General features: G+C 52.8%; 5 protein-coding genes; 2 read left to right on the top strand and 3 right to left on the bottom strand.

Moving 5' to 3' along the window:
* Window positions 1-17163: 17163 nt before the first annotated feature.
* On the bottom strand, window positions 17164-18270 carry CHC_T00007098001 (hypothetical protein). XM_005710501.1 is given in 2 exon segments: window positions 17164-17568; window positions 17569-18270. The coding sequence occupies 1 exon segment, from the start codon at window positions 18268-18270 to the stop codon at window positions 17569-17571; it is 702 nt and encodes a 233-aa protein (XP_005710558.1). The 3' UTR covers window positions 17164-17568.
* A 195-nt stretch (window positions 18271-18465) lies between these two features.
* Window positions 18466-19767, bottom strand: CHC_T00009182001 (mannose-1-phosphate guanylyltransferase). XM_005710500.1 is given in 2 exon segments: window positions 18466-18690; window positions 18691-19767. 1 exon segment carries the CDS (start codon window positions 19765-19767, stop codon window positions 18691-18693), a length of 1077 nt encoding a protein of 358 aa, XP_005710557.1. The 3' UTR covers window positions 18466-18690.
* Window positions 19768-21094: 1327 nt separating this feature from the next.
* On the top strand, window positions 21095-21256 carry CHC_T00007097001 (hypothetical protein). Its single transcript, XM_005710499.1, has one exon. The coding sequence runs from the start codon at window positions 21095-21097 to the stop codon at window positions 21254-21256; it is 162 nt and encodes a 53-aa protein (XP_005710556.1).
* A 314-nt stretch (window positions 21257-21570) lies between these two features.
* On the top strand, window positions 21571-23211 carry CHC_T00007096001 (hypothetical protein). XM_005710498.1 is given in 2 exon segments: window positions 21571-23094; window positions 23095-23211. 1 exon segment carries the CDS (start codon window positions 21571-21573, stop codon window positions 23092-23094), a length of 1524 nt encoding a protein of 507 aa, XP_005710555.1. The 3' UTR covers window positions 23095-23211.
* Window positions 23212-23226: 15 nt separating this feature from the next.
* CHC_T00007095001 (hypothetical protein) lies at window positions 23227-25038 on the bottom strand. The gene has a single exon (XM_005710497.1). The coding sequence runs from the start codon at window positions 25036-25038 to the stop codon at window positions 23227-23229; it is 1812 nt and encodes a 603-aa protein (XP_005710554.1).
* Window positions 25039-26202: the final 1164 nt, after the last annotated feature.

The following is a 26202-nucleotide window of genomic DNA, read 5'->3' as shown; positions in this document are numbered from 1 at the left end:
TGTCCGTGATCCCGAACACTTGAGCCTTGGTGTCTATCACAAAACCGAGGTGGTCCAATCGTTGCGACCCGTCCCAGCAGCCTTTGCCTGGCTTTCTGCCAAGACCGGTTTTCTGCAGCAGTTGGTCCAGGAGCCGTTGGGCTCTTCGGAGTTCGGAGTGACCTTGAACAGCTACCAGAAAATCGTCCATGTACGGGTGGATGCGAAGATTGAGCCGGTCCCTGATGTACTCGACGAAAGGTCGCATGAACTTGACGAAGTAGAACGGAGATAGCTTCCATCCAAAAGGTAGGGCGATACAGCGAAAGTAACGTCCATCGATCCTGAAGAGGAACCAGTTGCGGATAGCCGGATGTAGCCTGAAATGATGGTACCCCTTTTCTATGTCGAACGAGAGCAGGTGGTCGTTCGGCTTGATTTCCAGAGCGAAGGATTCCAGTGTTTCCATTTTGACGGGAACAGACCGAAAGAGATCTGACTGTCGCTTGAGGTTGACGACCAATCGTCGCTTTTCCGTGCACACGATGAAGGCGTTGGAGATAGGGAATCCTTGCTTGTTGAGTCGGTGAGCCTCCACCGGGGAGATTTCCTCGTAGATGCGGCGGCGCGTGGCATCGGTGAGCTCGTTGCGTAGCCAGTCCAAATCTAGAGGTGCCACCGGGATCTCGGGGAGTACAAAGCGTGTGGCCAATTTGGCTGAGTTGACCGGCTTTTCGTACACCCCGAACTTGATGGCTCGGACTAGGAAGTCCGGAGCCCTGAGCCCTTCGGCCCAGAAACGTGCTTGGCGGTGTGGGTTTCGCCATAGCACTGAAGGGTCCGGTTTGCGGACCATTACTTGGAGCTAGACCCGGAAGAGCCGGAGCCTCCTGAATTGGGGTTCCGCGGCGGGTACCGCTGCGCCCCTTTTCCTGAAAGTCCCCTTGAGACACGCCCTGTAGCCTGTGTTCCTGAGTTGCGAGCAGCTTGTTTGTTGAATTCCTTGGCGTATGCCTGGGAGCGGAGTTCGGCAAACTTTTCCTTGGTGTCCCTGTAGAGTTGGGACACGTAGGGCTGATCCTGTTCGCGTAGGTACTTCTGGAGAAGTACCGCCTCGGACTTGCCTGATTCCACCGAGTCTGAGAAGAAGTCGACTCGCTCCTGCACTCGTTCGTACGAGGCTTGGAGGTAGTGGTGCAAGACTAAAAAGGGAGTGGGTCACTGGCCGGTTACGCGCAGTCGCCCCGTGGTGCGTGAACGGGAGCGACCGGTAACGGGTTAGAAGCCAGCGCGCGCGATAGACAACCGAAACAGACGTATATAGGCGCAAAAGGGACGGGGGCGAGCTTGCCCCAGTTTACCGGTAGGGTCGGGTGTCAGGTCTTAACCCCTCAGAGGGACGCCTCGGACACCTGTCCCAGTACAGTAGTACAGTACCTGCCGCCTAGTGCGTGCCGGGTACTGTACACAATTAAAAAGCTAGCCCCATAATTACTACTACCGCACGGACGCTGCTACTACACGTGTGCACTAGTGTACACGCGTGTTGCTTACAGACTACCGCACGGACGACACGTGTGCTAACGCGCACACGTAACACGTGTAGACTACCGCACGGACGACACGTGTGCTACTGTACGCGTGCCCCACGCCACGGCCGGTTGGTCAACGCGCGCGCTCCCTACATGTGGACACACCCGCCCACGTGTGCACCGTGCACAGCCGCACGGTTAATAACCTCCCCGCCCGCACACCGGTCGGTATACTACAGTAAACACAATCGCAGTGCGCGGGTTCGACTGGTAAGAATTATGTTTAAAAGTAACCACCTGTTTTCCGGTACGGCCTTCTGAAAAGAAGGAAACAGAGGAGGAATGGCTGGCCAGGGCAGAGAAACTCACTTTTCATGGCTGTTTACAAAGAATTCCTGATTTTTGATTAGAGCACTTTTGTCCGGAGTTAAGGGCACCCCTGTTTACAGCATCTCCACCAAGGCGTGGAACAAATTAGCCAAAGAGCAAAATACTTGCACAGTTGTACAAGCTTTATTGGCTGGGCTCTATTTCAAAAATTGCTCATTTGCTATACATATGACTTTTCCCACCGGCGAGAGCTTAGAGGATAGAGGCCGTACAGCCCCAGAGTTCAAATCATGGACGGGATCTGGTTTCAAGAAATGGCAGACGATCAACTAGAGAGCATCACAGAGCCACTTCTCGGGATCGACGGTGAGGAGGCGGGAGAAGCGCGGCGCTGGGTTGGTTCGGTCCCGGGAAAGTCTCCCAATGTGAATCGCAATCGCAAGTAGAATAGCTATGGTGTGTTTGAGACGGATTGTGATGCAACACAGTAAAGAGGTGCTCCGTTTATGTTCGCTCGCATGTCAAGGCGCGAAGAACTGAACTTTTCTCGGATTTCAAGGTGTTTCGGTTTAGCGCCACTCATTGACCAATCGTAATGCAGCACTTGTACCAAAATATTTGCTGAAATAGAACTTCGGGTGAGAGTCATTTGAGCAAATCGGACTGATTTGCTCGAGGCAATTTCGGCGGTGTTCTATTTTTTGGCACTTTTTCGGTCTGGTGGGGAAGTCAAACTAGTATACAAATGAGCAATTTATCAAATTTGATCAAATTTGGTATTTTGCTCGTTTGCTACTGTGTTGGTGGAGTTGCTCTTAGGTGGCCAATCCGAGTTTCATTTTAAAGGGGTGCTCCCGACGAGCACTTACCAAGCTATCTAATCAGCTTTACAGTGTAACAGCTGTGAGGCGGGGTTTTTGCCACAGTCCTAGGTATTAGCCACCCTCTCTGTCATTCCCGCCCCCCCAGCTGCTGCGCCCGCACTCACATTGAGGTGGCGACAGTCAGTCAGCGCAGCTGCCTCCGTTATTCCAGTGAATAATGTTGAAGAAACAAGATTACGCTTTATTACCTAAAGATCTCGGTCCAGAAAAATGCTTACCGTTCCTTGAATTCCAGAGGATTGCCCCTGTCTTTCGCTGTCCCCAATTGGTGTGGACATAAACGTTGATACAACGGCCAGAGCAGCGTAGTGGCGCGCGTTTCCATGCCACCCCGGGCCGCTATCCCTGCGATACTACCCGCTTCGGCGGATGAGGACCACATTCGGCTTGATACGGGGCGCGCGTCCATGACTCACCTGAGTTCGAGTTCTGCTTTGGTAAGCTTCAAAGATGAGGGGGCATTTCCAGGATGAGAGGGCTTGAGTAGCGACCGAGAGACCGCGTTATCTTACCGAGCGTGTGTGTGAAAAACATTCCCAAATGGTTAAGCCATACAAGAAAGAGTAGGGAGAGAACAAACCAGTGACGACTTGATGACTGAGCAGCGAAGCTGAGGGTGGGATGGTGGGAGAAACAAGCGACGACTTGAGGAAGAAAGAAGAGTGGTGAGAGAGAGTTTGACGTGCCTCTCTTATACAGCCCTGTTTTCGGACAGTGGCCGAATTTCCATTTCTGCCAAGTTCCATGATGCGAATGAAGAATCATTCGCAATCATTGCCAAGTTATAGTGGGGGTGCCAAACCATTGTGTGTGACTTGGTGATGATTCATTTTTGTGCCAAGTGTTGATTATGCGAACGAAGAACAGTACCAAGTCATTCGTGACTTGGTGCTGATTTTTTGCTTTCGCCAAGTTCTTCGTTACGCGAACGAAGAATCATTCCAAATCATGGTGTGTGGCTTGGCGCTGACTTGTCGCCAAGTCATCCTGACTTGGCTTTCTGCGGCTGAAATGGTCCACTTGATTTCCACTTCCTTCTGAGTTGTCGTGCGTTCCAACCGAAAAGCCCCCTTGTCCAAATTCACATTTCAATTGCCAATGAATGCACTGAACAATGTTGAAGAAACTCCATAGGGAGTAGTCGAGATTTCGGACAGGTGTCCGAAAAAGAAGACGGAATCCTCGCACGGCTGTACGCGAGCGTCGAGATAGGATTCTTCCATTGTGCGAGCAACACTCCAATCCCCCCAGATGCGAATGCGGTAGGAAGAAACTCCTATTGCAGCGCATTCCGATGCAGCACCCATGCGAAGCGAGTGTGAGGACCACAGCACTTGCGGAGGGGGAGTGACGCCAGCGTGAGACAAGCAAGCTTGGAGCCAACGTGAGATGCTTGCCGATGACGGTGTGAGCCGTTGGCCCGGGAGGGCCCAATAGTAGCGACTTGTGGAGCGGGTGTTTCGGCGGTATCGGTCGTACCGTAAGACCAAGTCGATGAGCGATGGCTTGTCCGGAGCTAGCCTAGTGTAGGATAGAGTATGTGCCACGCGAGATCGATTCTTCCGTAAAGCAATTGCCAAGTCAATTGATTGTTCCGAAACTTGAATGTTGTCCAAGCGAAGCGCAGCGCCAGCTTCGCCCCTTTCGAAGAAGACGTAGGAAACCAGAACAGCGGTAGCGTTGCGAATGAACTGACGGTTGAGAGCGGGAGCGGCCATTGCAGCGTTGAAGATTTTCTTGGCCACGGTGCTCGGGAGGGCCCGTCGTTCCTTGTGGGCGTCTGGGTCGTTTTCGGCGCGGCGATCCAGGTCAGACTGTTGGTAGGCGGCCAGCGCGAGTTGGATGAGTGGGGTGTATCCAACGGGCAATTTGACGCGTTTGTGGGCCGTTACCACTGCTGAGACGTAATTCTTGACTGATCCGCCAGCAATCGTGCCTGAGTCGAAGAGCCAACCGAGGTACCGGAGCAGAGATCCTTCATCCGCAGCCCATGGGTCGATCCTTTCCAACGTACAGAACGTAGTCCACTTCTGCCAGAATCGCTTGTTGTTCTTCCAGGTGTTGGGCGTACGAGCGCGGTGAATCAGACCAGCGATAGTAGTTCCTCCGCCTGAGATTCCAACTCCGGCGGCGCGTAGAACTGAGCCCCGTAGCGCGGCGGCTAGCGGAAGCTGCTGCGTATTGTCCAGATGGCTATTTTCCACGGTGGGGCCGGCAGGTGCTGTGGAGCCCACAATGGGGGTAGATAGACGTCTGGCGCCTGAAACAGCTGGAACGTTCCGATTTCCTTGAGGCGACGACACCACGACTGAGCGGGCCACCACGGGGTGACCAGGAGACCCTGTGCCGTTTCCTGAATGATCTTTTCCACGACGAGTGGGATGAGCTTGAGCGGGGGATTCCAGAAGTTGATCGTTTGTCCCCAGTGTTGCTGTAGCGCATCGATTCTTGAGGATCCCGGTGAGCGGTAGCGGCTGTTGAACCGGCGGCAAATCGTTGATTCTTGATCCGCGAACCGGTCGATTGTTGGATCCATCTCGCGTAAGAGCGCCCTGATTGTACGGGTGTTGATCCTCCAGTCGTCCAGTGAACGCAAGCGAGAGAGCCGATCTGCGAAGCGGTTGACGGCAGAAGGGACGTATCGTGACTCTATTGAGATTCCCAGCTTGAGCAGTACCCTGTGTAGCGCCCGCAGTTCCTTCATTAGGGCTGGTGAGCGCGTGGTCATCGTGTTGAGTATGTGGACCACGGCCTGATTGTCCTCCCATACGCGGAGATGGGTCCCCTTGCGAAGGTCGTCTGCGAATGCTTTCAGATTGTCCGTTACTGCCCTGAGTTCCAGAAAGGTGATGGGCTTTGTCCGTAGATGCGGATCCCAGAGTCCTTTTGCTTCCCAGACCCCTGGTTCCCCCATCCTGAGGTCGTGTCCCAGTGTCCCTCCCATCCCAATTGAGGTTGATGCATCGGAGTGCATTGCCATTGAAGCCGTTTGGTGATGGAGAGGGCGCGTGGACGGTGATTTGACCAGTTCTTTCCAATGTATCAGATCCCGGATGGCTGCGTGCTTGAGCTTCACGCGCCGCCTCGTTGGTCCCCGTAGTGAGTCGTACAGAGACCGGGTGTAGAAGCGGGCGAGAGGCATGGCCAGAGAGCATGAGATGGCTACCCCGAGGAAGTGGCGTAACAACGATGTTTCCACCAACCGACGGTTCTGTCGGGCTTGTTGTAGCAGTTTCCGAGCGATAGCCTGAATCTTCTGAATCCGTTTGTCCGTGATCCCGAACACTTGAGCCTTGGTGTCTATCACAAAACCGAGGTGGTCCAATCGTTGCGACCCGTCCCAGCAGCCTTTGCCTGGCTTTCTGCCAAGACCGGTTTTCTGCAGCAGTTGGTCCAGGAGCCGTTGGGCTCTTCGGAGTTCGGAGTGACCTTGAACAGCTACCAGAAAATCGTCCATGTACGGGTGGATGCGAAGATTGAGCCGGTCCCTGATGTACTCGACGAAAGGTCGCATGAACTTGACGAAGTAGAACGGAGATAGCTTCCATCCAAAAGGTAGGGCGATACAGCGAAAGTAACGTCCATCGATCCTGAAGAGGAACCAGTTGCGGATAGCCGGATGTAGCCTGAAATGATGGTACCCCTTTTCTATGTCGAACGAGAGCAGGTGGTCGTTCGGCTTGATTTCCAGAGCGAAGGATTCCAGTGTTTCCATTTTGACGGGAACAGACCGAAAGAGATCTGACTGTCGCTTGAGGTTGACGACCAATCGTCGCTTTTCCGTGCACACGATGAAGGCGTTGGAGATAGGGAATCCTTGCTTGTTGAGTCGGTGAGCCTCCACCGGGGAGATTTCCTCGTAGATGCGGCGGCGCGTGGCATCGGTGAGCTCGTTGCGTAGCCAGTCCAAATCTAGAGGTTCCACCGGGATCTCGGGGAGTACAAAGCGTGTGGCCAATTTGGCTGAGTTGACCGGCTTTTCGTACACCCCGAACTTGATGGCTCGGACTAGGAAGTCCGGAGCCCTGAGCCCTTCGGCCCAGAAACGTGCTTGGCGGTGTGGGTTTCGCCATAGCACTGAAGGGTCCGGTTTGCGGACCATTACTTGGAACTAGACCCGGAAGAGCCTGAGCCTCCTGAATTGGGGTTCCGCGGCGGGTACCGCTGCGCCCCTTTTCCTGAAAGTCCCCTTGAGACACGCCCTGTAGCCTGTGTTCCTGAGTTGCGAGCAGCTTGTTTGTTGAATTCCTTGGCGTATGCCTGGGAGCGGAGTTCGGCAAACTTTTCCTTGGTGTCCCTGTAGAGTTGGGACACGTAGGGCTGATCCTGTTCGCGTAGGTACTTCTGGAGAAGTACCGCCTCGGACTTGCCTGATTCCACCGAGTCTGAGAAGAAGTCGACTCGCTCCTGCACTCGTTCGTACGAGGCTTGGAGGTAGTGGTGCAAGACTAAAAAGGGAGTGGGTCACTGGCCGGTTACGCGCAGTCGCCCCGTGGTGCGTGAACGGGAGCGACCGGTAACGGGTTAGAAGCCAGCGCGCGCGATAGACAACCGAAACAGACGTATATAGGCGCAAAAGGGACGGGGGCGAGCTTGCCCCAGTTTACCGGTAGGGTCGGGTGTCAGGTCTTAACCCCTCAGAGGGACGCCTCGGACACCTGTCCCAGTACAGTAGTACAGTACCTGCCGCCTAGTGCGTGCCGGGTACTGTACACAATTAAAAAGCTAGCGCCATAATTACTACTACCGCACGGACGCTGCTACTACACGTGTGCACTAGTGTACACGCGTGTTGCTTACAGACTACCGCACGGACGACACGTGTGCTAACGCGCACACGTAACACGTGTAGACTACCGCACGGACGACACGTGTGCTACTGTACGCGTGCCCCACGCCACGGCCGGTTGGTCAACGCGCGCGCTCCCTACATGTGGACACACCCGCCCACGTGTGCACCGTGCACAGCCGCACGGTTAATAACCTCCCCGCCCGCACACCGGTCGTTATACTACAGTAAACACAATCGCAGTGCGCGGGTTCGACTGGTAAGAATTATTTTTAAAAGTAACCACCTGTTTTCCGGTACGGCCTTCTGAAAAGAAGGAAACAGAGGAGGAATGGCTGGCCAGGGCAGAGAAACTCACTTTTCATGGCTGTTTACAAAGAATTCCTGATTTTTGATTAGAGCACTTTTGTCCGGAGTTAAGGGCACCCCTGTTTACAGCATCTCCACCAAGGCGTGGAACAAATTAGCCAAAGAGCAAAATACTTGCACAGTTGTACAAGCTTTATTGGCTGGGCTCTATTTCAAAAATTGCTCATTTGCTATACATATGACTTTTCCCACCGGCGAGAGCTTAAAGGATAGAGGCCGTACAGCCCCAGAGTTCAAATCATGGACGGGATCTGGTTTCAAGAAATGGCAGACGATCAACTAGAGAGCATCACAGAGCCACTTCTCGGGATCGACGGTGAGGAGGCGGGAGAAGCGCGGCGCTGGGTTGGTTCGGTCCCGGGAAAGTCTCCCAATGTGAATCGCAATCGCAAGTAGAATGGCTATGGTGTGTTTGAGACGGATTGTGATGCAACACAGTAAAGAGGTGCTCCGTTTATGTTCGCTCGCATGTCAAGGCGCGAAGAACTGAACTTTTCTCGGATTTCAAGGTGTTTCGGTTTAGCGCCACTCATTGACCAATCGTAATGCAGCACTTGTACCAAAATATTTGCTGAAATAGAACTTCGGGTGAGAGTCATTTGAGCAAATCGGACTGATTTGCTCGAGGCAATTTCGGCGGTGTTCTATTTTTTGGCACTTTTTCGGTCTGGTGGGGAAGTCAAACTAGTATACAAATGAGCAATTTATCAAATTTGATCAAATTTGGTATTTTGCTCGTTTGCTACTGTGTTGGTGGAGTTGCTCTTAGGTGTCCAATCCGAGTTTCATTTTAAAGGGGTGCTCCCGACGAGCACTTACCAAGCTATCTAATCAGCTTTACAGTGTAACAGCTGTGAGGCGGGGTTTTTGCCACAGTCCTAGGTATTAGCCACCCTCTCTGTCATTCCTGCCCCCCCAGCTGCTGCGCCCGCACTCACATTGAGGTGGCGACAGTCAGTCAGCGCAGCTGCCTCCGTTATTCCAGTGAATAATGTTGAAGAAACAAGATTACGCTTTATTACCTAAAGATCTCGGTCCAGAAAAATGCTTACCGTTCCTTGAATTCCAGAGGATTGCCCCTGTCTTTCGCTGTCCCCAATTGGTGTGGACATAAACGTTGATACAACGGCCAGAGCAGCGTAGTGGCGCGCGTTTCCATGCCACCCCGGGCCGCTATCCCTGCGATACTACCCGCTTCGGCGGATGAGGACCACATTCGGCTTGATACGGGGCGCGCGTCCATGACTCACCTGAGTTCGAGTTCTGCTTTGGTAAGCTTCAAAGATGAGGGGGCATTTCCAGGATGAGAGGGCTTGAGTAGCGACCGAGAGACCGCGTTATCTTACCGAGCGTGTGTGTGAAAAACATTCCCAAATGGTTAAGCCATACAAGAAAGAGTAGGGAGAGAACAAACCAGTGACGACTTGATGACTGAGCAGCGAAGCTGAGGGTGGGATGGTGGGAGAAACAAGCGACGACTTGAGGAAGAAAGAAGAGTGGTGAGAGAGAGTTTGACGTGCCTCTCTTATACAGCCCTGTTTTCGGACAGTGGCCGAATTTCCATTTCTGCCAAGTTCCATGATGCGAATGAAGAATCATTCGCAATCATTGCCAAGTTATAGTGGGGGTGCCAAACCATTGTGTGTGACTTGGTGATGATTCATTTTTGTGCCAAGTGTTGATTATGCGAACGAAGAACAGTACCAAGTCATTCGTGACTTGGTGCTGATTTTTTGCTTTCGCCAAGTTCTTCGTTACGCGAACGAAGAATCATTCCAAATCATGGTGTGTGGCTTGGCGCTGACTTGTCGCCAAGTCATCCTGACTTGGCTTTCTGCGGCTGAAATGGTCCACTTGATTTCCACTTCCTTCTGAGTTGTCGTGCGTTCCAACCGAAAAGCCCCCTTGTCCAAATTCACATTTCAATTGCCAATGAATGCACTGAATAATGTTGAAGAAACTCCATAGGGAGTAGTCGAGATTTCGGACAGGTGTCCGAAAAAGAAGACGGAATCCTCGCACGGCTGTACGCGAGCGTCGAGATAGGATTCTTCCATTGTGCGAGCAACACTCCAATCCCCCCAGATGCGAATGCGGTAGGAAGGAACTCCTATTGCAGCGCATTCCGATGCAGCACCCATGCGAAGCGAGTGTGAGGACCACAGCACTTGCGGAGGGGGAGTGACGCCAGCGTGAGACAAGCAAGCTTGGAGCCAACGTGAGATGCTTGCCGATGACGGTGTGAGCCGTTGGCCCGGGAGGGCCCAATAGTAGCGACTTGTGGAGCGGGTGTTTCGGCGGTATCGGTCGTACCGTAAGACCAAGTCGATGAGCGATGGCTTGTCCGGAGCTAGCCTAGTGTAGGATAGAGTATGTGCCACGCGAGATCGATTCTTCCGTAAAGCAATTGCCAAGTCAATTGATTGTTCCGAAACTTGAATGTTGTCCAAGCGAAGCGCAGCGCCAGCTTCGCCCCTTTCGAAGAAGACGTAGGAAACCAGAACAGCGGTAGCGTTGCGAATGAACTGACGGTTGAGAGCGGGAGCGGCCATTGCAGCGTTGAAGATTTTCTTGGCCACGGTGCTCGGGAGGGCCCGTCGTTCCTTGTGGGCGTCTGGGTCGTTTTCGGCGCGGCGATCCAGGTCAGACTGTTGGTAGGCGGCCAGCGCGAGTTGGATGAGTGGGGTGTATCCAACGGGCAATTTGACGCGTTTGTGGGCCGTTACCACTGCTGAGACGTAATTCTTGACTGATCCGCCAGCAATCGTGCCTGAGTCGAAGAGCCAAACGAGGTACCGGAGCAGAGATCCTTCATCCGCAGCCCATGGGTCGATCCTTTCCAACGTACAGAACGTAGTCCACTTCTGCCAGAATCGCTTGTTGTTCTTCCAGGTGTTGGGCGCACGAGCGCGGTGAATCAGACCAGCGATAGTAGTTCCTCCGCCTGAGATTCCAACTCCGGCGGCGCGTAGAACTGAGCCCCGTAGCGCGGCGGCTAGCGGAAGCTGCTGCGTATTGTCCAGATGGCTATTTTCCACGGTGGGGCCGGCAGGTGCTGTGGAGCCCACAATGGGGGTAGATAGACGTCTGGCGCCTGAAACAGCTGGAACGTTCCGATTTCCTTGAGGCGACGACACCACGACTGAGCGGGCCACCACGGGGTGACCAGGAGACCCTGTGCCGTTTCCTGAATGATCTTTTCCACGACGAGTGGGATGAGCTTGAGCGGGGGATTCCAGAAGTTGATCGTTTGTCCCCAGTGTTGCTGTAGCGCATCGATTCCTGAGGATCCCGGTGAGCGGTAGCGGCTGTTGAACCGGCGGCAAATCGTTGATTCTTGATCCGCGAACCGGTCGATTGTTGGATCCATCTCGCGTAAGAGCGCCCTGATTGTCCGGGTGTTGATCCTCCAGTCGTCCAGTGAACGCAAGCGAGAGAGCCGATCTGCGAAGCGGTTGACGGCAGAAGGGACGTATCGTGACTCTATTGAGATTCCCAGCTTGAGCAGTACCCTGTGTAGCGCCCGCAGTTCCTTCATTAGGGCTGGTGAGCGCGTGGTCATCGTGTTGAGTATGTGGACCACGGCCTGATTGTCCTCCCATACGCGGAGATGGGTCCCCTTGCGAAGGTCGTCTGCGAATGCTTTCAGATTGTCCGTTACTGCCCTGAGTTCCAGAAAGGTGATGGGCTTTGTCCGTAGATGCGGATCCCAGAGTCCTTTTGCTTCCCAGACCCCTGGTTCCCCCATCCTGAGGTCGTGTCCCAGTGTCCCTCCCATCCCAATTGAGGTTGATGCATCGGAGTGCATTGCCATTGAAGCCGTTTGGTGATGGAGAGGGCGCGTGGACGGTGATTTGACCAGTTCTTTCCAATGTATCAGATCCCGGATGGCTGCGTGCTTGAGCTTCACGCGCCGCCTCGTTGGTCCCCGTAGTGAGTCGTACAGAGACCGGGTGTAGAAGCGGGCGAGAGGCATGGCCAGAGAGCATGAGATGGCTACCCCGAGGAAGTGGCGTAACAACGATGTTTCCACCAACCGACGGTTCTGTCGGGCTTGTTGTAGCAGTTTCCGAGCGATAGCCTGAATCTTCTGAATCCGTTTGTCCGTGATCCCGAACACTTGAGCCTTGGTGTCTATCACAAAACCGAGGTGGTCCAATCGTTGCGACCCGTCCCAGCAGCCTTTGCCTGGCTTTCTACCAAGACCGGTTTTCTGCAGCAGTTGGTCCAGGAGCCGTTGGGCTCTTCGGAGTTCGGAGTGACCTTGAACAGCTACCAGAAAATCGTCCATGTACGGGTGGATGCGAAGATTGAGCCGGTCCCTGATGTACTCGACGAAAGGTCGCATGAACTTGACGAAGTAGAACGGAGATAGCTTCCATCCAAAAGGTAGGGCGATACAGCGAAAGTAACGTCCATCGATCCTGAAGAGGAACCAGTTGCGGATAGCCGGATGTAGCCTGAAATGATGGTACCCCTTTTCTATGTCGAACGAGAGCAGGTGGTCGTTCGGCTTGATTTCCAGAGCGAAGGATTCCAGTGTTTCCATTTTGACGGGAACAGACCGAAAGAGATCTGACTGTCGCTTGAGGTTGACGACCAATCGTCGCTTTTCCGTGCACACGATGAAGGCGTTGGAGATAGGGAATCCTTGCTTGTTGAGTCGGTGAGCCTCCACCGGGGAGATTTCCTCGTAGATGCGGCGGCGCGTGGCATCGGTGAGCTCGTTGCGTAGCCAGTCCAAATCTAGAGGTTCCACCGGGATCTCGGGGAGTACAAAGCGTGTGGCCAATTTGGCTGAGTTGACCGGCTTTTCGTACACCCCGAACTTGATGGCTCGGACTAGGAAGTCCGGAGCCCTGAGCCCTTCGGCCCAGAAACGTGCTTGGCGGTGTGGGTTTCGCCATAGCACTGAAGGGTCCGGTTTGCGGACCATTACTTGGAGCTAGACCCGGAAGAGCCGGAGCCTCCTGAATTGGGGTTCCGCGGCGGGTACCGCTGCGCCCCTTTTCCTGAAAGTCCCCTTGAGACACGCCCTGTAGCCTGTGTTCCTGAGTTGCGAGCAGCTTGTTTGTTGAATTCCTTGGCGTATGCCTGGGAGCGGAGTTCGGCAAACTTTTCCTTGGTGTCCCTGTAGAGTTGGGACACGTAGGGCTGATCCTGTTCGCGTAGGTACTTCTGGAGAAGTACCGCCTCGGACTTGCCTGATTCCACCGAGTCTGAGAAGAAGTCGACTCGCTCCTGCACTCGTTCGTACGAGGCTTGGAGGTAGTGGTGCAAGACTGAAAAGGGAGTGGGTCACTGGCCGGTTACGCGCAGTCGCCCCGTGGTGCGTGAACGGGAGCGACCGGTAACGGGTTAGAAGCCAGCGCGCGCGATAGACAACCGAAACAGACGTATATAGGCGCAAAAGGGACGGGGGCGAGCTTGCCCCAGTTTACCGGTAGGGTCGGGTGTCAGGTCTTAACCCCTCAGAGGGACGCCTCGGACACCTGTCCCAGTACAGTAGTACAGTACCTGCCGCCTAGTGCGTGCCGGGTACTGTACACAATTAAAAAGCTAGCGCCATAATTACTACTACCGCACGGACGCTGCTACTACACGTGTGCACTAGTGTACACGCGTGTTGCTTACAGACTACCGCACGGACGACACGTGTGCTAACGCGCACACGTAACACGTGTAGACTACCGCATGGACGACACGTGTGCTACTGTACGCGTGCCCCACGCCACGGCCGGTTGGTCAACGCGCGCGCTCCCTACATGTGGACACACCCGCCCACGTGTGCACCGTGCACAGCCGCACGGTTAATAACCTCCCCGCCCGCACACCGGTCGTTATACTACAGTAAACACAATCGCAGTGCGCGGGTTCGACTGGTAAGAATTATTTTTAAAAGTAACCACCTGTTTTCCGGTACGGCCTTCTGAAAAGAAGGAAACAGAGGAGGAATGGCTGGCCAGGGCAGAGAAACTCACTTTTCATGGCTGTTTACAAAGAATTCCTGATTTTTGATTAGAGCACTTTTGTCCGGAGTTAAGGGCACCCCTGTTTACAGCATCTCCACCAAGGCGTGGAACAAATTAGCCAAAGAGCAAAATACTTGCACAGTTGTACAAGCTTTATTGGCTGGGCTCTATTTCAAAAATTGCTCATTTGCTATACATATGACTTTTCCCACCGGCGAGAGCTTAAAGGATAGAGGCCGTACAGCCCCAGAGTTCAAATCATGGACGGGATCTGGTTTCAAGAAATGGCAGACGATCAACTAGAGAGCATCACAGAGCCACTTCTCGGGATCGACGGTGAGGAGGCGGGAGAAGCGCGGCGCTGGGTTGGTTCGGTCCCGGGAAAGTCTCCCAATGTGAATCGCAATCGCAAGTAGAATGGCTATGGTGTGTTTGAGACGGATTGTGATGCAACACAGTAAAGAGGTGCTCCGTTTATGTTCGCTCGCATGTCAAGGCGCGAAGAACTGAACTTTTCTCGGATTTCAAGGTGTTTCGGTTTAGCGCCACTCATTGACCAATCGTAATGCAGCACTTGTACCAAAATATTTGCTGAAATAGAACTTCGGGTGAGAGTCATTTGAGCAAATCGGACTGATTTGCTCGAGGCAATTTCGGCGGTGTTCTATTTTTTGGCACTTTTTCGGTCTGGTGGGGAAGTCAAACTAGTATACAAATGAGCAATTTATCAAATTTGATCAAATTTGGTATTTTGCTCGTTTGCTACTGTGTTGGTGGAGTTGCTCTTAGGTGTCCAATCCGAGTTTCATTTTAAAGGGGTGCTCCCGACGAGCACTTACCAAGCTATCTAATCAGCTTTACAGTGTAACAGCTGTGAGGCGGGGTTTTTGCCACAGTCCTAGGTATTAGCCACCCTCTCTGTCATTCCTGCCCCCCAAGCTGCTGCGCCCGCACTCACATTGAGGTGGCGACAGTCAGTCAGCGCAGCTACCTCCGTTATTCCAGTGAATAATGTTGAAGAAACAAGATTACGCTTTATTACCTAAAGATCTCGGTCCAGAAAAATGCTTACCGTTCCTTGAATTCCAGAGGATTGCCCCTGTCTTTCGCTGTCCCCAATTGGTGTGGACATAAACGTTGATACAACGGCCAGAGCAGCGTAGTGGCGCGCGTTTCCATGCCATCCCGGGCCGCTATCCCTGCGATACTACCCGCTTCGGCGGATGAGGACCACATTCGGCTTGATACGGGGCGCGCGTCCATGACTCACCTGAGTTCGAGTTCTGCTTTGGTAAGCTTCAAAGATGAGGGGGCATTTCCAGGATGAGAGGGCTTGAGTAGCGACCGAGAGACCGCGTTATCTTACCGAGCGTGTGTGTGAAAAACATTCCCAAATGGTTAAGCCATACAAGAAAGAGTAGGGAGAGAACAAACCAGTGACGACTTGATGACTGAGCAGCGAAGCTGAGGGTGGGATGGTGGGAGAAACAAGCGACGACTTGAGGAAGAAAGAAGAGTGGTGAGAGAGAGTTTGACGTGCCTCTCTTATACAGCCCTGTTTTCGGACAGTGGCCGAATTTCCATTTCTGCCAAGTTCCATGATGCGAATGAAGAATCATTCGCAATCATTGCCAAGTTATAGTGGGGGTGCCAAACCATTGTGTGTGACTTGGTGATGATTCATTTTTGTGCCAAGTGTTGATTATGCGAACGAAGAACAGTACCAAGTCATTCGTGACTTGGTGCTGATTTTTTGCTTTCGCCAAGTTCTTCGTTACGCGAACGAAGAATCATTCCAAATCATGGTGTGTGGCTTGGCGCTGACTTGTCGCCAAGTCATCCTGACTTGGCTTTCTGCGGCTGAAATGGTCCACTTGATTTCCACTTCCTTCTGAGTTGTCGTGCGTTCCAACCGAAAAGCCCCCTTGTCCAAATTCACATTTCAATTGCCAATGAATGCACTAAAACAGAAACTATTTCACTTGCTCACAAAATCGCTGGACGTAAAGTACGCCGAAGATTGAAAAATTCTGCCACGGCTTTTACGGACTGACCTCCAGCAGGGAGCCTGCCCGCAGCAAACGCAAGTCTGGTACAACGTTGTGCCGCCCGACGGATCACGTGCACCTGCGCGAATTCTCGCTGAAGCGAATACTGTAGCTCGCCACAAGGACAGAAAGGTTCTCAGTCGAAAGGGCGATTTGTTTCGTCTTCATGACAGGCTGAGGGCGGCCGTTGGGAGAGGACCGCTCTTTAGAAGTTTCTACTTGTCTATCTTTCGCGGTTGCTTCGGCGGCATCTGTGGCAGATTCTGTCGCGCTTTGATCCGTTGATGGACTCTGCGCAGATCAAGCGATATGGGCGTCCATGAAGCATATCGATACGACCCGTGCAGTCTGAGACTCGTTTATGCTGATGAAAAGAACGGAAAACCCACTTCGTTTTCCTTCAAGACGGGGTCGATCCGGCACTGGTGCGATCAGGCGGATGTGAAACTCGCGGAAAACTCACATGCCACCAGTTTTCGGTATGGTGTGAGTTGCCAAACGCGTTGTCTGAAAAATTTTCATTTAGAAAATATGAGCAAACACGCTGCTAAAACACGCGTTTTCGTGACTTTACGGACAACCTTACTGAAAGACTAAAATATCAGGGGGTCACGTTAGGTCCTTAGTTGCATTCTAATGGGCCTTTTGGTTTCGAAGTTATCAATCCCAACGTTTCAGGATCCCTCAAAACAGCTTCTCCGCGAGGCATTTCTAAGAGAGACCGGAAAGGAAATGTAAATCTCACTGAAATATACTATCCTCCTGCAACATAGTATTCAAGCACGTTGGCGAGGGAACCCTCCCCCCTTTTTTTTTTGTCGAGATAGCATAAGTCTGGCGAAGAATAAGTTGATAAGAAACTTAATTTGAGGTTGCTTGTCATTTTGACCCTAGAGCGAGCTAACTCAGACAGACTTAGATGCAAGGCTATTAAGCAGTCTACGACTTCCTATGATGTGCAAAAGAGCAATCGATTGCAATCTGGTTGCTATCTTGAGCGCTCCGGCGTTCCAAGTCGAGCAGTGTCTATTCAAGTATATGTAAAAGAGTGACTTCAGCTCGCTAGAGAATTCATGGCACTCACCCAGACTTGGAGACGAGAGGAAGAAGTCGGCCTATTTCGATCAGCTGGCATTGGACAGCGAGGTGGAAACACTTGTCGCTTGGGAAGAGTGCATCTTGTAATCTGAAATGGGACTCGGTGTGCGTTGATGTGGAGGGCATGCGAGTTTCATGAACTGCAGCTTAATCTATTGACTAAAAAGCGGCGTCGGCTGTCGCGGGGCTTCAGTTGCTTTACTGATCGTACGATTTTGATGGCTTCGTACGTCGTACGGATGAGGCAAGATTGCACACGTAGTAGATGCAGTCCCATCTTCGAAAGATGAACCGCAAATTGTGACACGAGCTACTTACCAGCTCTAAAGACTTGTGAGCTAATTTGAAATAAACTGATGTCCTGTTCGTCAGGTTGTGACGAATACATGTAGTCGTGAAAGTGACGACCCACGCAAGTGCACAACCGGAGCCATCGGCACTCAAAGGCGATAGGGAAATCCGGAAGCTGGTCCGGGCCAAAGCTGCATGAATCAAATGCCTGAATCGCCTGCACCTCTAGCAATCTCAGGGGAGCGTCTCTGCGAAACGCCTTGTACGACTGCGGCGCTATGCGACGACATTGACTTGTCCAGAAACGATATCGTAGATGGCTCCAACGACGGCAATATCTTTGCTCTTGGCAAGCTTTGCGACTTGCGACCCACCGCCTAACAATCGTTGGACGCCATCTTTTACGTTCTCAACAACCGCGCTCGACTCTACATTTTCGTCCCCAAGAACGGGCTTGATGACCTCTGCAATCCGGGCGACATGGTTAGCAAGCGGGGACTTGGCGGTCATTTCGCCGCTGGTCGCAGTCTCGATTGCCGCCCCAACGGCACCACACATGGTATGCCCCAAAACAATGACGAGCGGGACTTGCAGTACGGTGACGGCAAACTCGACGGAGCCGACGACAGCGTCGCCCCAAGCGACGTTACCTGCGTTGCGGATAGTGAAGAGTTGCCCCAATCCTGCGCGGAAGATGATCTCCGGTGCGACACGGGAGTCAGCGCAGGCGATGACGGCGACTTCGGGATGCTGGCCGTTGATGGCGAGGTTCTCGCGCAAGGTCGGCGAGGCGAGACGGGATTGCGGGAGCGGGGCGCCGGCGATATAGTCATTGTTGGAGGCGAGAAGCCCGGTGAGAATTTCTTGAGCGCGGGCGGAACCCTTGACAGCTAGGGTGGCGCGCGGGAGTCGGCGAGGGGAGATGGCTGGGGGGCGGGGGAGGGAAATCAGTGTTACCGGGGGGAGGAAGGCAGGCATGGTGCGCAGGGGTAGATTGTGGGAGATGTGCTAGGCGCGGGGTGAGGATCAGGCGAGGGCATGTGAGAGAAAGGTTAAGAAGGATTTAGGGTAGGTGGGGGTTTTGTTTTCCGGGACGTGGAGGATGGCGGGATGCCGGACTTGAGGGACGGCGGGAGCGCAGGGATGGATCCATGGCGATGGATTGATTGATTGTGTCAATTTGAGGGTATGAATCTTTTATGACCACTCATCAAAAAAGGGTTAAAGCTTCATCCTTTCCTCCTCCCCAGCACCCATCCAGCTGTCCGTCACTCTCTCTCAACTACATAGTTGGATACGCTGCAGCTTCATATTCGCGTGTCAACGCTCGCTTTACCATCGTTATGCATCGCAAAACAAAACAAAAATCCAACAAGCGCCCTAACATAACAAAATTCCTCACAGCACAATCGTCTTCGTCGCCAAATTGCTCTTGACTCCCTTGTGCGGCAACACAATCGACTCATTCACGAGCACCTCATCCGCCACGGAGACGTCCTCGCCGAGCACAGAATGATTGTCCACGCGTGCCCATTTCCCAATCCTCGACGCCCACCCGACAATTGACTTATTCACATAAGCATGTGCCCCTACGTGCGCCCCTTTGAGCAATGTCGCACTCTTGACGCGCGCGCCTTCCTCTATTACGCATCCTTCCCCGACGACCACGTCCGGTCCCACCACAGCCCCGCTCTTTATGATCGCCTTGGCGTGCACTAACACGTTGCCTTCGATACCCGGCCCATGGGCGAGCATCTCTCTGTTGTTAACCTCAAATGCGGCCAGACGCATCGTCTGGCCGGCGAGGTAGTCCTTGGGCTGACCGACGTCGGCCCAGAAGCCCTTGAGTTCCATCGCGTATAAAAGGCCTTCCGAGGCCATCTGAGGAAATACTTCCTTCTCAATTGAGGTAGGTCTGAGTTCGATGCGGTCAAACACGCCTGGGGTGAGATAGTAGATACCTGCGTTGATGAAGCGGGATATAAATTCCTTGGGCTTTTCCACAAAGCTCTCAATCTTGCCGTGATCATCGTACAGAATGACGCCAAACTTGGATGGGTCGTCCACGGGGGTAGCGAGCAACACTCCGCCAGCACCGGTCTCCTTCTGGAATTCGATCATCTTTTCAAAGGGGTAATCACATGAAACATCTGAATTGAGGACGAAGAAGGGCTCGCTGTCGTTGAGATACTTTTCGGCGAGCTTAATTGGACCTGCGGTGCCGAGGGGCTCAAACTCCTGTGAAGTGGTGATCTTGATACCGAGCTCCTTTTCTTGTTTTTCGAGGAAGGCCATCATCTTTTCAGGCTGGTAGTTGACAGCGAGGACAACCTCTGTCACACCGACGGCAACAAGTGCCTCGATCTGATGCAGGATCATGGGCTTGTTACAGAAGTCGACAAGGGGCTTGGGGCAGGAGAGAGTGAGAGGGCGCAGACGGGTGCCATAGCCGCCGACGAGAATTAGCGCCTTCATTGTTTCGGGCGAGCTGGAGGGGACTGGGCAAGTTGTCAAGGTTAGTCCCTCAACCCGGGAAGGGGGGACAGGGAAGTCGGAGGGTACGTGGAGGAGGTGGAGGAACAGAAAAGAAGTTTTATACCGAAACAAGGGGAGAGCAGAAACCAGATGCGAATTGCACCACTTTTCATTGCCTTACACGACCACTGTACTCAAGTTTGATAACGTCATCAAATTCCATCGCCTTTGCGACCATCCACCTCCGCCCTCATCATTCTATCTCCGCCAGCACCCGGTCCGCCTTTACAATTATATCTCCGCTAGCACCACCTCTGCCCACCTTATTCCGGGCCCTTCCCACGACCACAACCGCTCTCCACCTCCCTGCGCGTCACACCTGCTATCCCCTGGGTTTAGCCCATGGATTCTCTTTCCGCAAACCACGTCACCGCGTCCCGCACTGCCGCCTCAAATCTCGGGCCTCCCAAGGCGCCATCCAGTTTGGCAAACGGGTCCGCCGCGCGGTTGGCCATACCCATCACCACTCTTTTAAACAGCCCCCGCACACGCACATCCTTGGGCTCAGGCTCCCCTCCCGTGATCGCTAGCAACACTTTTCGGCGCGTCGCCGTTACCCACCCGAATACTGACAGTGGCCCCACAACAGCTAGACACCCCACAAAGCCCCCCAAGTCGCCCCCGTTGCTCGCCCCGGATCGCCGCGAGGATGAGTTGGCCCCTAGTGACGTCCGCTCCTCCACTACATCCAGCGAGTTGTACATCACCTCCTGTAGCTGATGCACGTCTAAGTCGCACCCAGACGACGGGAATACGCGAAGGTACAGCGGAGCATTCTAAGCACGGTGTCAGTGCCCAATGCGCAGGGCATGCCGTGCACCAGCATGGGATATGCGGAGGGCCAACGCGAGGCGACTTACGTTTGCAGCGATGACTGAGATGCAGGCCACTTGCCCTCCTGACTTGCGCGACGCGTCGCCCTTGATAGCTTGTCCACCATCTCTGCTATCTTGCATTTTGCGGGTCGTGTTCACGCGAAGGGACGTTTGCGTAGGCTTATATAGGTTAGGCTCGCTGGCGATGCGGAAGTTGAATCTGAATATATCTTGTCCTTAGACTAGATGCAGCTGCTCCTGCGTGGAGGAGAAAACGATCGCAAGATACAGGAGCTACTGGACATAACTGGTTACTGTAGGCTGTCGGCAAAAAAAAGGAACAATTGTCTTGCACGTACGGTACCCTTGTGTGGTAGCACGTGCCCCGCTTCCACACGTACGTAGTACGTAGCCGGTTTATACCATGTTTGCCAAGGTACCGCATATGGACGATGGCGCAAGCTAACCCGTCTCCCCCCTCGATGCTCCTTTTCCTTCTCCCGCAACACCGGGACGAGCGATGGGATCGGTCCGAAAGATGCCAACGGCCGTTTCCTCTCCATCAAAAATCAAAATTATCACCTCTCAAATTCCTCAACGCTCCTGCGCCTTGACATGTAATGCCGGCCACAGGTCACCTCTCCCACCAGAGAGCTAACCTGCGCCCTGCTTTTCCACCTCCCCACCGCCTTGCTATCCCTCGCCACAATGCCTTTTTCCGCACCACCACTTCCATGCTTTTCCCACTTCACTGTGTTTTTCGTTGTATTTTCCCGTTCGCCCTGCCCACAGACCTGCAGCCCGCCTCCCAACACACCACTCTGCGCTTTGCAACTCGCATCTACCTTCGTCCAGGCCCCGGCTCCGTTCGTTGGGGCGAGGCAGCTAATTTTCGTTGAAACCAAGCATAGCCTAGCAATTGCCCAATATGAAGAACGTATCCTCGCGCATTCACGTGGGGAAAGGATCCATGACACACATCGGCACCACTCCATATCGTTTCCGCATCGAGATATTCGTGTCGTACGTTGACCATGTCAAAAATGTTTCCGATGTGTGCGTCACATGGGAACGACGCGGGAACTCCGAAGCGACCAACCTCGTCAAAGTTAAGGAAAATAAGGCTGTTTTTAAGCACACCTTGTCGATGGAGTCGACCTTATTCAGAAGGGTTAACAATGCAAAAGGTGCTCCCTCGACAAACCAGGACCAACTCCAGTTTGACGAAAAGAAAGCTAAAGTAGTGCTTCGAAAAGGTTCATCCACCGGTAAGGCTATAGGAAAGATTCATCTTAACATGGCAGACTACATCAGAGGGCCAACAAGCACAGTCTTTGCCGATATGAAACTCTCAAACGGTTCAATCATTGTCACCAGAATTGAGGCTACCATGCTCCACATGGGAAAGAAGAAGAAGAACGACTCCAAGGCGGGATCAGAAGCCTGCTCAGAAATGACCGACGCGAACAGTATAGAAGATTCGCTTTTTGGTGATGATGACGCAGATCTAGGTGATATCGAGATAGAAACTACCCCGGTACCAGTAGAGGGCAAGACACCCGGCGCAGCTGTCCTGAGTCCCGTGTCTTCAGCATCTGCTTCCTCCACCACTGCTTCACTAACAACAAAAGCCTCCGGATTGGACGACCTGGTTGGCAATGGATCTATGAAGGAGGCCAGTTCCAGTCCCTCCTCTCTGAAAGGGACTTCAGGTGCTCAAGAGGACAGCTACGGACCTGCTTCCTCGTCCTCTGCAGCGCTCAGAAACAAATCTTCGCAAAGAGGCCCGAGATCTTTAAAATCTGTTAAAGGAGATGAGGAGCTCAAAGAAAGTCCCTCTCTACGTCTCAAGCTGAAGAAGAAAATGAAAACTAAGAGGAAGGAAAAGGACCCATCGAAGGGTGAAAAAGAAGCTTCTACGGGTGCCTTGCCGCCTCAGTCCCCTGAGAGGGCAGCTGAGGTTGCAGAGCTCAAGAACTTAGTCGAATCCCTAAAAAAAGAGAACGCAAAACTGAAAGCTTCAAAGCAAGCTGCGATGGATGAAATCGATGCGTTGCGTACTGACCTTGAAGCATGTGAGGCCGCACTAGAGGTCGGCAGTAGAAGTGCATCTCAACCGAGAGGAGCCCTCGAAATGTCCAAGACGCTTAAGGAAAAAGACAAGACTATAACCGCTCTTGAAGCCCAAAATGATTCTCTTCTGCAAGAACTAGAAGAACTGCATAACGAAGCAGTGCAAGGGGCGGGAGGCGTGGAGTCGGCCCAAATAACATCTCTGCAGAATAAGATTGAAGATTTAGAGATTGCACTGAGAAGAGAACCCCAGTACATGGACGTGGTGAACGAACTGAAAGTTACAAAAGTATCCCTGGCACTCGCAAACATGGAAAAAGAACAGGCTCAGTTCGCGATGCAAACTCACTGTGGACAGAAATCGATTAACAACAACTAACGGTATCAAGTAAATTACTTCGTAGTGGCGACTGAAATGGTGGCTTGAGCCCAAGGCTATCGAATTATAAACAATAGTATGACGTTGTTATGTACCTGTAAACTATTTCCTATGGAATCGTACTGTTAGTGTTTACATCATGCGAATCGCAAACTTCATTCCGCCGATCGCTAAGAGTTCTAGAGCCTCTCTTGGGGCTATGTGGGTTGCTCCTATTCTTGAAGACAGAACGCGGCTCGCCGATTCTAAGATTTGGTCCTCATCCGACTTTGCGACAGCAAGAAGGCATTTCACTACTTCTTCGTCTTCTTGTCTTGGAGGAACGGATGGCAGTAGAACCCTGGAGGAGGCGATCCGCAACAGCCTTCCACATTCAGCACACGATGGCAAAAACTGCTCTGGACTTGCTGTGACTGCGTTAAATGTTGAGACAAATGTTGTCACATCAAATGCTACTTGCTTAGCCATTCGTGCGCAAGTTGTAGCAGAGAGATATGAATTTGCTGAGGATGCTGCTGACATCGCGTTCCTGCTTGCCCCAACAAAGCACTGAAGCACGACATCATCGAATACGAATCGGTCTAATTTGCTCGCAATAGGTCGCCAAACGGTCGAAGCCGTTTTTCGGCACGGGATTCCTGTTTTCAAAGCGGTCAGAGAATTTTCAAGGGCAGTAAGTGGATTCACAAGCGACTCGGACAGGTCATGGGTCAAAACAACTGCGGCGTCTGGAGCTGAGATTTCACCAAAACGAGCCTGCTCGAGATATCCTGTCTTCACTCCATCCACAAAAACAGATGTAATTGCTTCGCAAAGCAGAGCGGAGTTCGACGAGTGGAGGCTTCTCAATCGAACAATCTCATCATTGTAGAATCCAGTTCCTGACCGTTCTTCCTGCCGCAAATAAAAGTGGTCCACGGAACGATCCTCGAGTGAATCGGATATAAGGAGCGCACAGAATGATGCTCTCGCGCTCTTTACGATGTGCTCTGTTGTCGGACATATCTCGTCCATTACCTCAATGTTTTGCTTCAAACTCGACCTCAGCGACTGTAATAGTGGAAGTTCGGTGAGCTTGAGGAACATGGCGATGCGCTCTTGGCTCTCCAAAGATCGACATTTCACGCTGGCGTTTCCGACATGATCGACGATATCCTGACAGATTTCTTCTAAATCCACCTTCGAGGAAATTGACTTTTCGTGCGCGTTCTGCTCTTCAGAGGCCAACGAATCAGGGATGCAGAGTGCTCCTGTGAGAAGCTGAGTAACCTCAGCATCCGCCAGTCGCAATTCCGAACTTGCCCATGTAGTAAGAAATGACTCGTTCATGCTCAGCACATGCAAGGACGATAAGAATATTGGTTCTCCAGAACCAGGGTCAGGTCTCGGCGCAACGTGGATGACCCCGGATCGTAGCTTATTGTCAAACTGTTTTGCAGTCTCCGAGGCATGCGCAATCAAAACGTCTGCATTGGTATCGTTAGTTGACGTTCGCAACGCCAGTTCGCAGTCGTACGCGACCTTCTCTGCAAAGACTCTGCAGAAGCCCTCGGCAAACTTGACGTCAGCGGTTTGCGGACCGCCAATGTCTATCTTGCTCAAAAATGGCGTGGCTTCACGGATGCGATCGAGCGCAAACTCTGCAGCCCATTCAGGGCGATCGAAGCGAGATATTCCGCTTGAAGTCTTCGTCGCATGCCCGTTCGGTTCTGATCGCTGGGTGTCGATGCGAAAGCTCTCCAGAAAGTGGTATTTAAAACGCGCGAGAGGCGCACGAAGGATTGCTGCGACTGCCCAAGAATCACAAAGAGCACGATGCCATCGGGTGCGCTCCTGCACATAGTCCCCATCCGACGCAACGCGCTGGAGCTGACTCAACTGCAGTACGTATGAGTTAATAGTGGCAATCAGTTGGTCATCGCTACCAGGAACTGGCACCTTCATCGGCCATCCAAACTGCCGGAACTCGTTGTCCAGCACATTGACAAATACCGCACGCGCCTTAATAACTGCATCCACAGCGCGGTTTTCTATTGACGCTATGATCCTCTGATTCGTGGTCACGTCATCTCCAAACAAATATTTGCTCCCCTTCCGCCGCACGGCGTCGACCATGCTGATCAACTTTTGCATTTTCTCCGCAATAGATTCCATCTCGACAAGACTTCCATCTCGCTGGTGCAGCGCGAGCGGGTGGAGCGCCTGGACGTAGGCGTCGGCGATGGCGCGACAAGCAGACACTGCTTTTAAGTCGGAGCGGGCGTCGGAGACCTCGCGAAATGCGGCGAGCACGTTCTCGAGGGCGCGGACCTTTTCGCCATGCTCGAACAAAGTATTTGTGGCGCGCTCTCGAATCTCTTCGAGGCGTGCACGGGCGTCTTGGACGGAGGTCTGGGCAGCTCCACGCACCGCGCTGTCCGCTTTGCCGGATGCGGTGTCGGCGCTCTCGAGCTCGGCACGGCACTGAGCGGCGATCTGCCGTATCTGGCGTAGAGAGGCCTATTAAAAGGGAAGCTGAATGTGGTCAGGTGATGTTGCTAAACGTGATGCATGCGATGGCAAAGGCACGGGAAATGAACATACCGTGTCGTGAATTTCGGATGATAGGAAGGCGGAGGCGCCGCCAGCGTCGAGGACCCGTGATGCAAGTTCCTTTTCCATTGTTTGGAGCACCATCCCCTGGTGAGAAACCATCAAGGTGCTCGTGACATTGAGAGAGCGCTCCGAGACGAAGAGGAGATGTTGACGCGGGGCTGTTTCGATGCTGTGCAGGTACAGAACAGGGCAATTAATTTTCTGTTTTTGCTTTTATTTTGGCAAGAAACAACAGAAATTGGCCCTCACCCTCTGATCAAGCGACCCATACGTCTGCGATGGCGTAGTTCGTGCTTCAATAGCCTTGGTGTCTTCACGCATTTCGCGAAGTCGTACACTTCTTTGCACTCTTCACACAAACTGACATCGCTATGGTCAGATTTACTCATAATCAGTTCTGAGGACGCTAAACACCCCCCCAGAAGTAACCTATACTTAATCCCATGTCCATTCGAATAGATTGTTGCTCCGGATTTCATACTCATCAATATCATCTGGTGTCAAATCATGATC

The sequence above is a fragment of the Chondrus crispus genome, genomic scaffold, assembly GCF_000350225.1.
Source record: "Chondrus crispus Stackhouse genomic scaffold, scaffold_61, whole genome shotgun sequence".
NCBI classification, from domain to species: domain Eukaryota; phylum Rhodophyta; class Florideophyceae; order Gigartinales; family Gigartinaceae; genus Chondrus; species Chondrus crispus.
The sequence above is the reverse complement of the archived record's forward strand: the minus strand, read 5'-3'. Positions and strand labels throughout refer to the sequence as shown.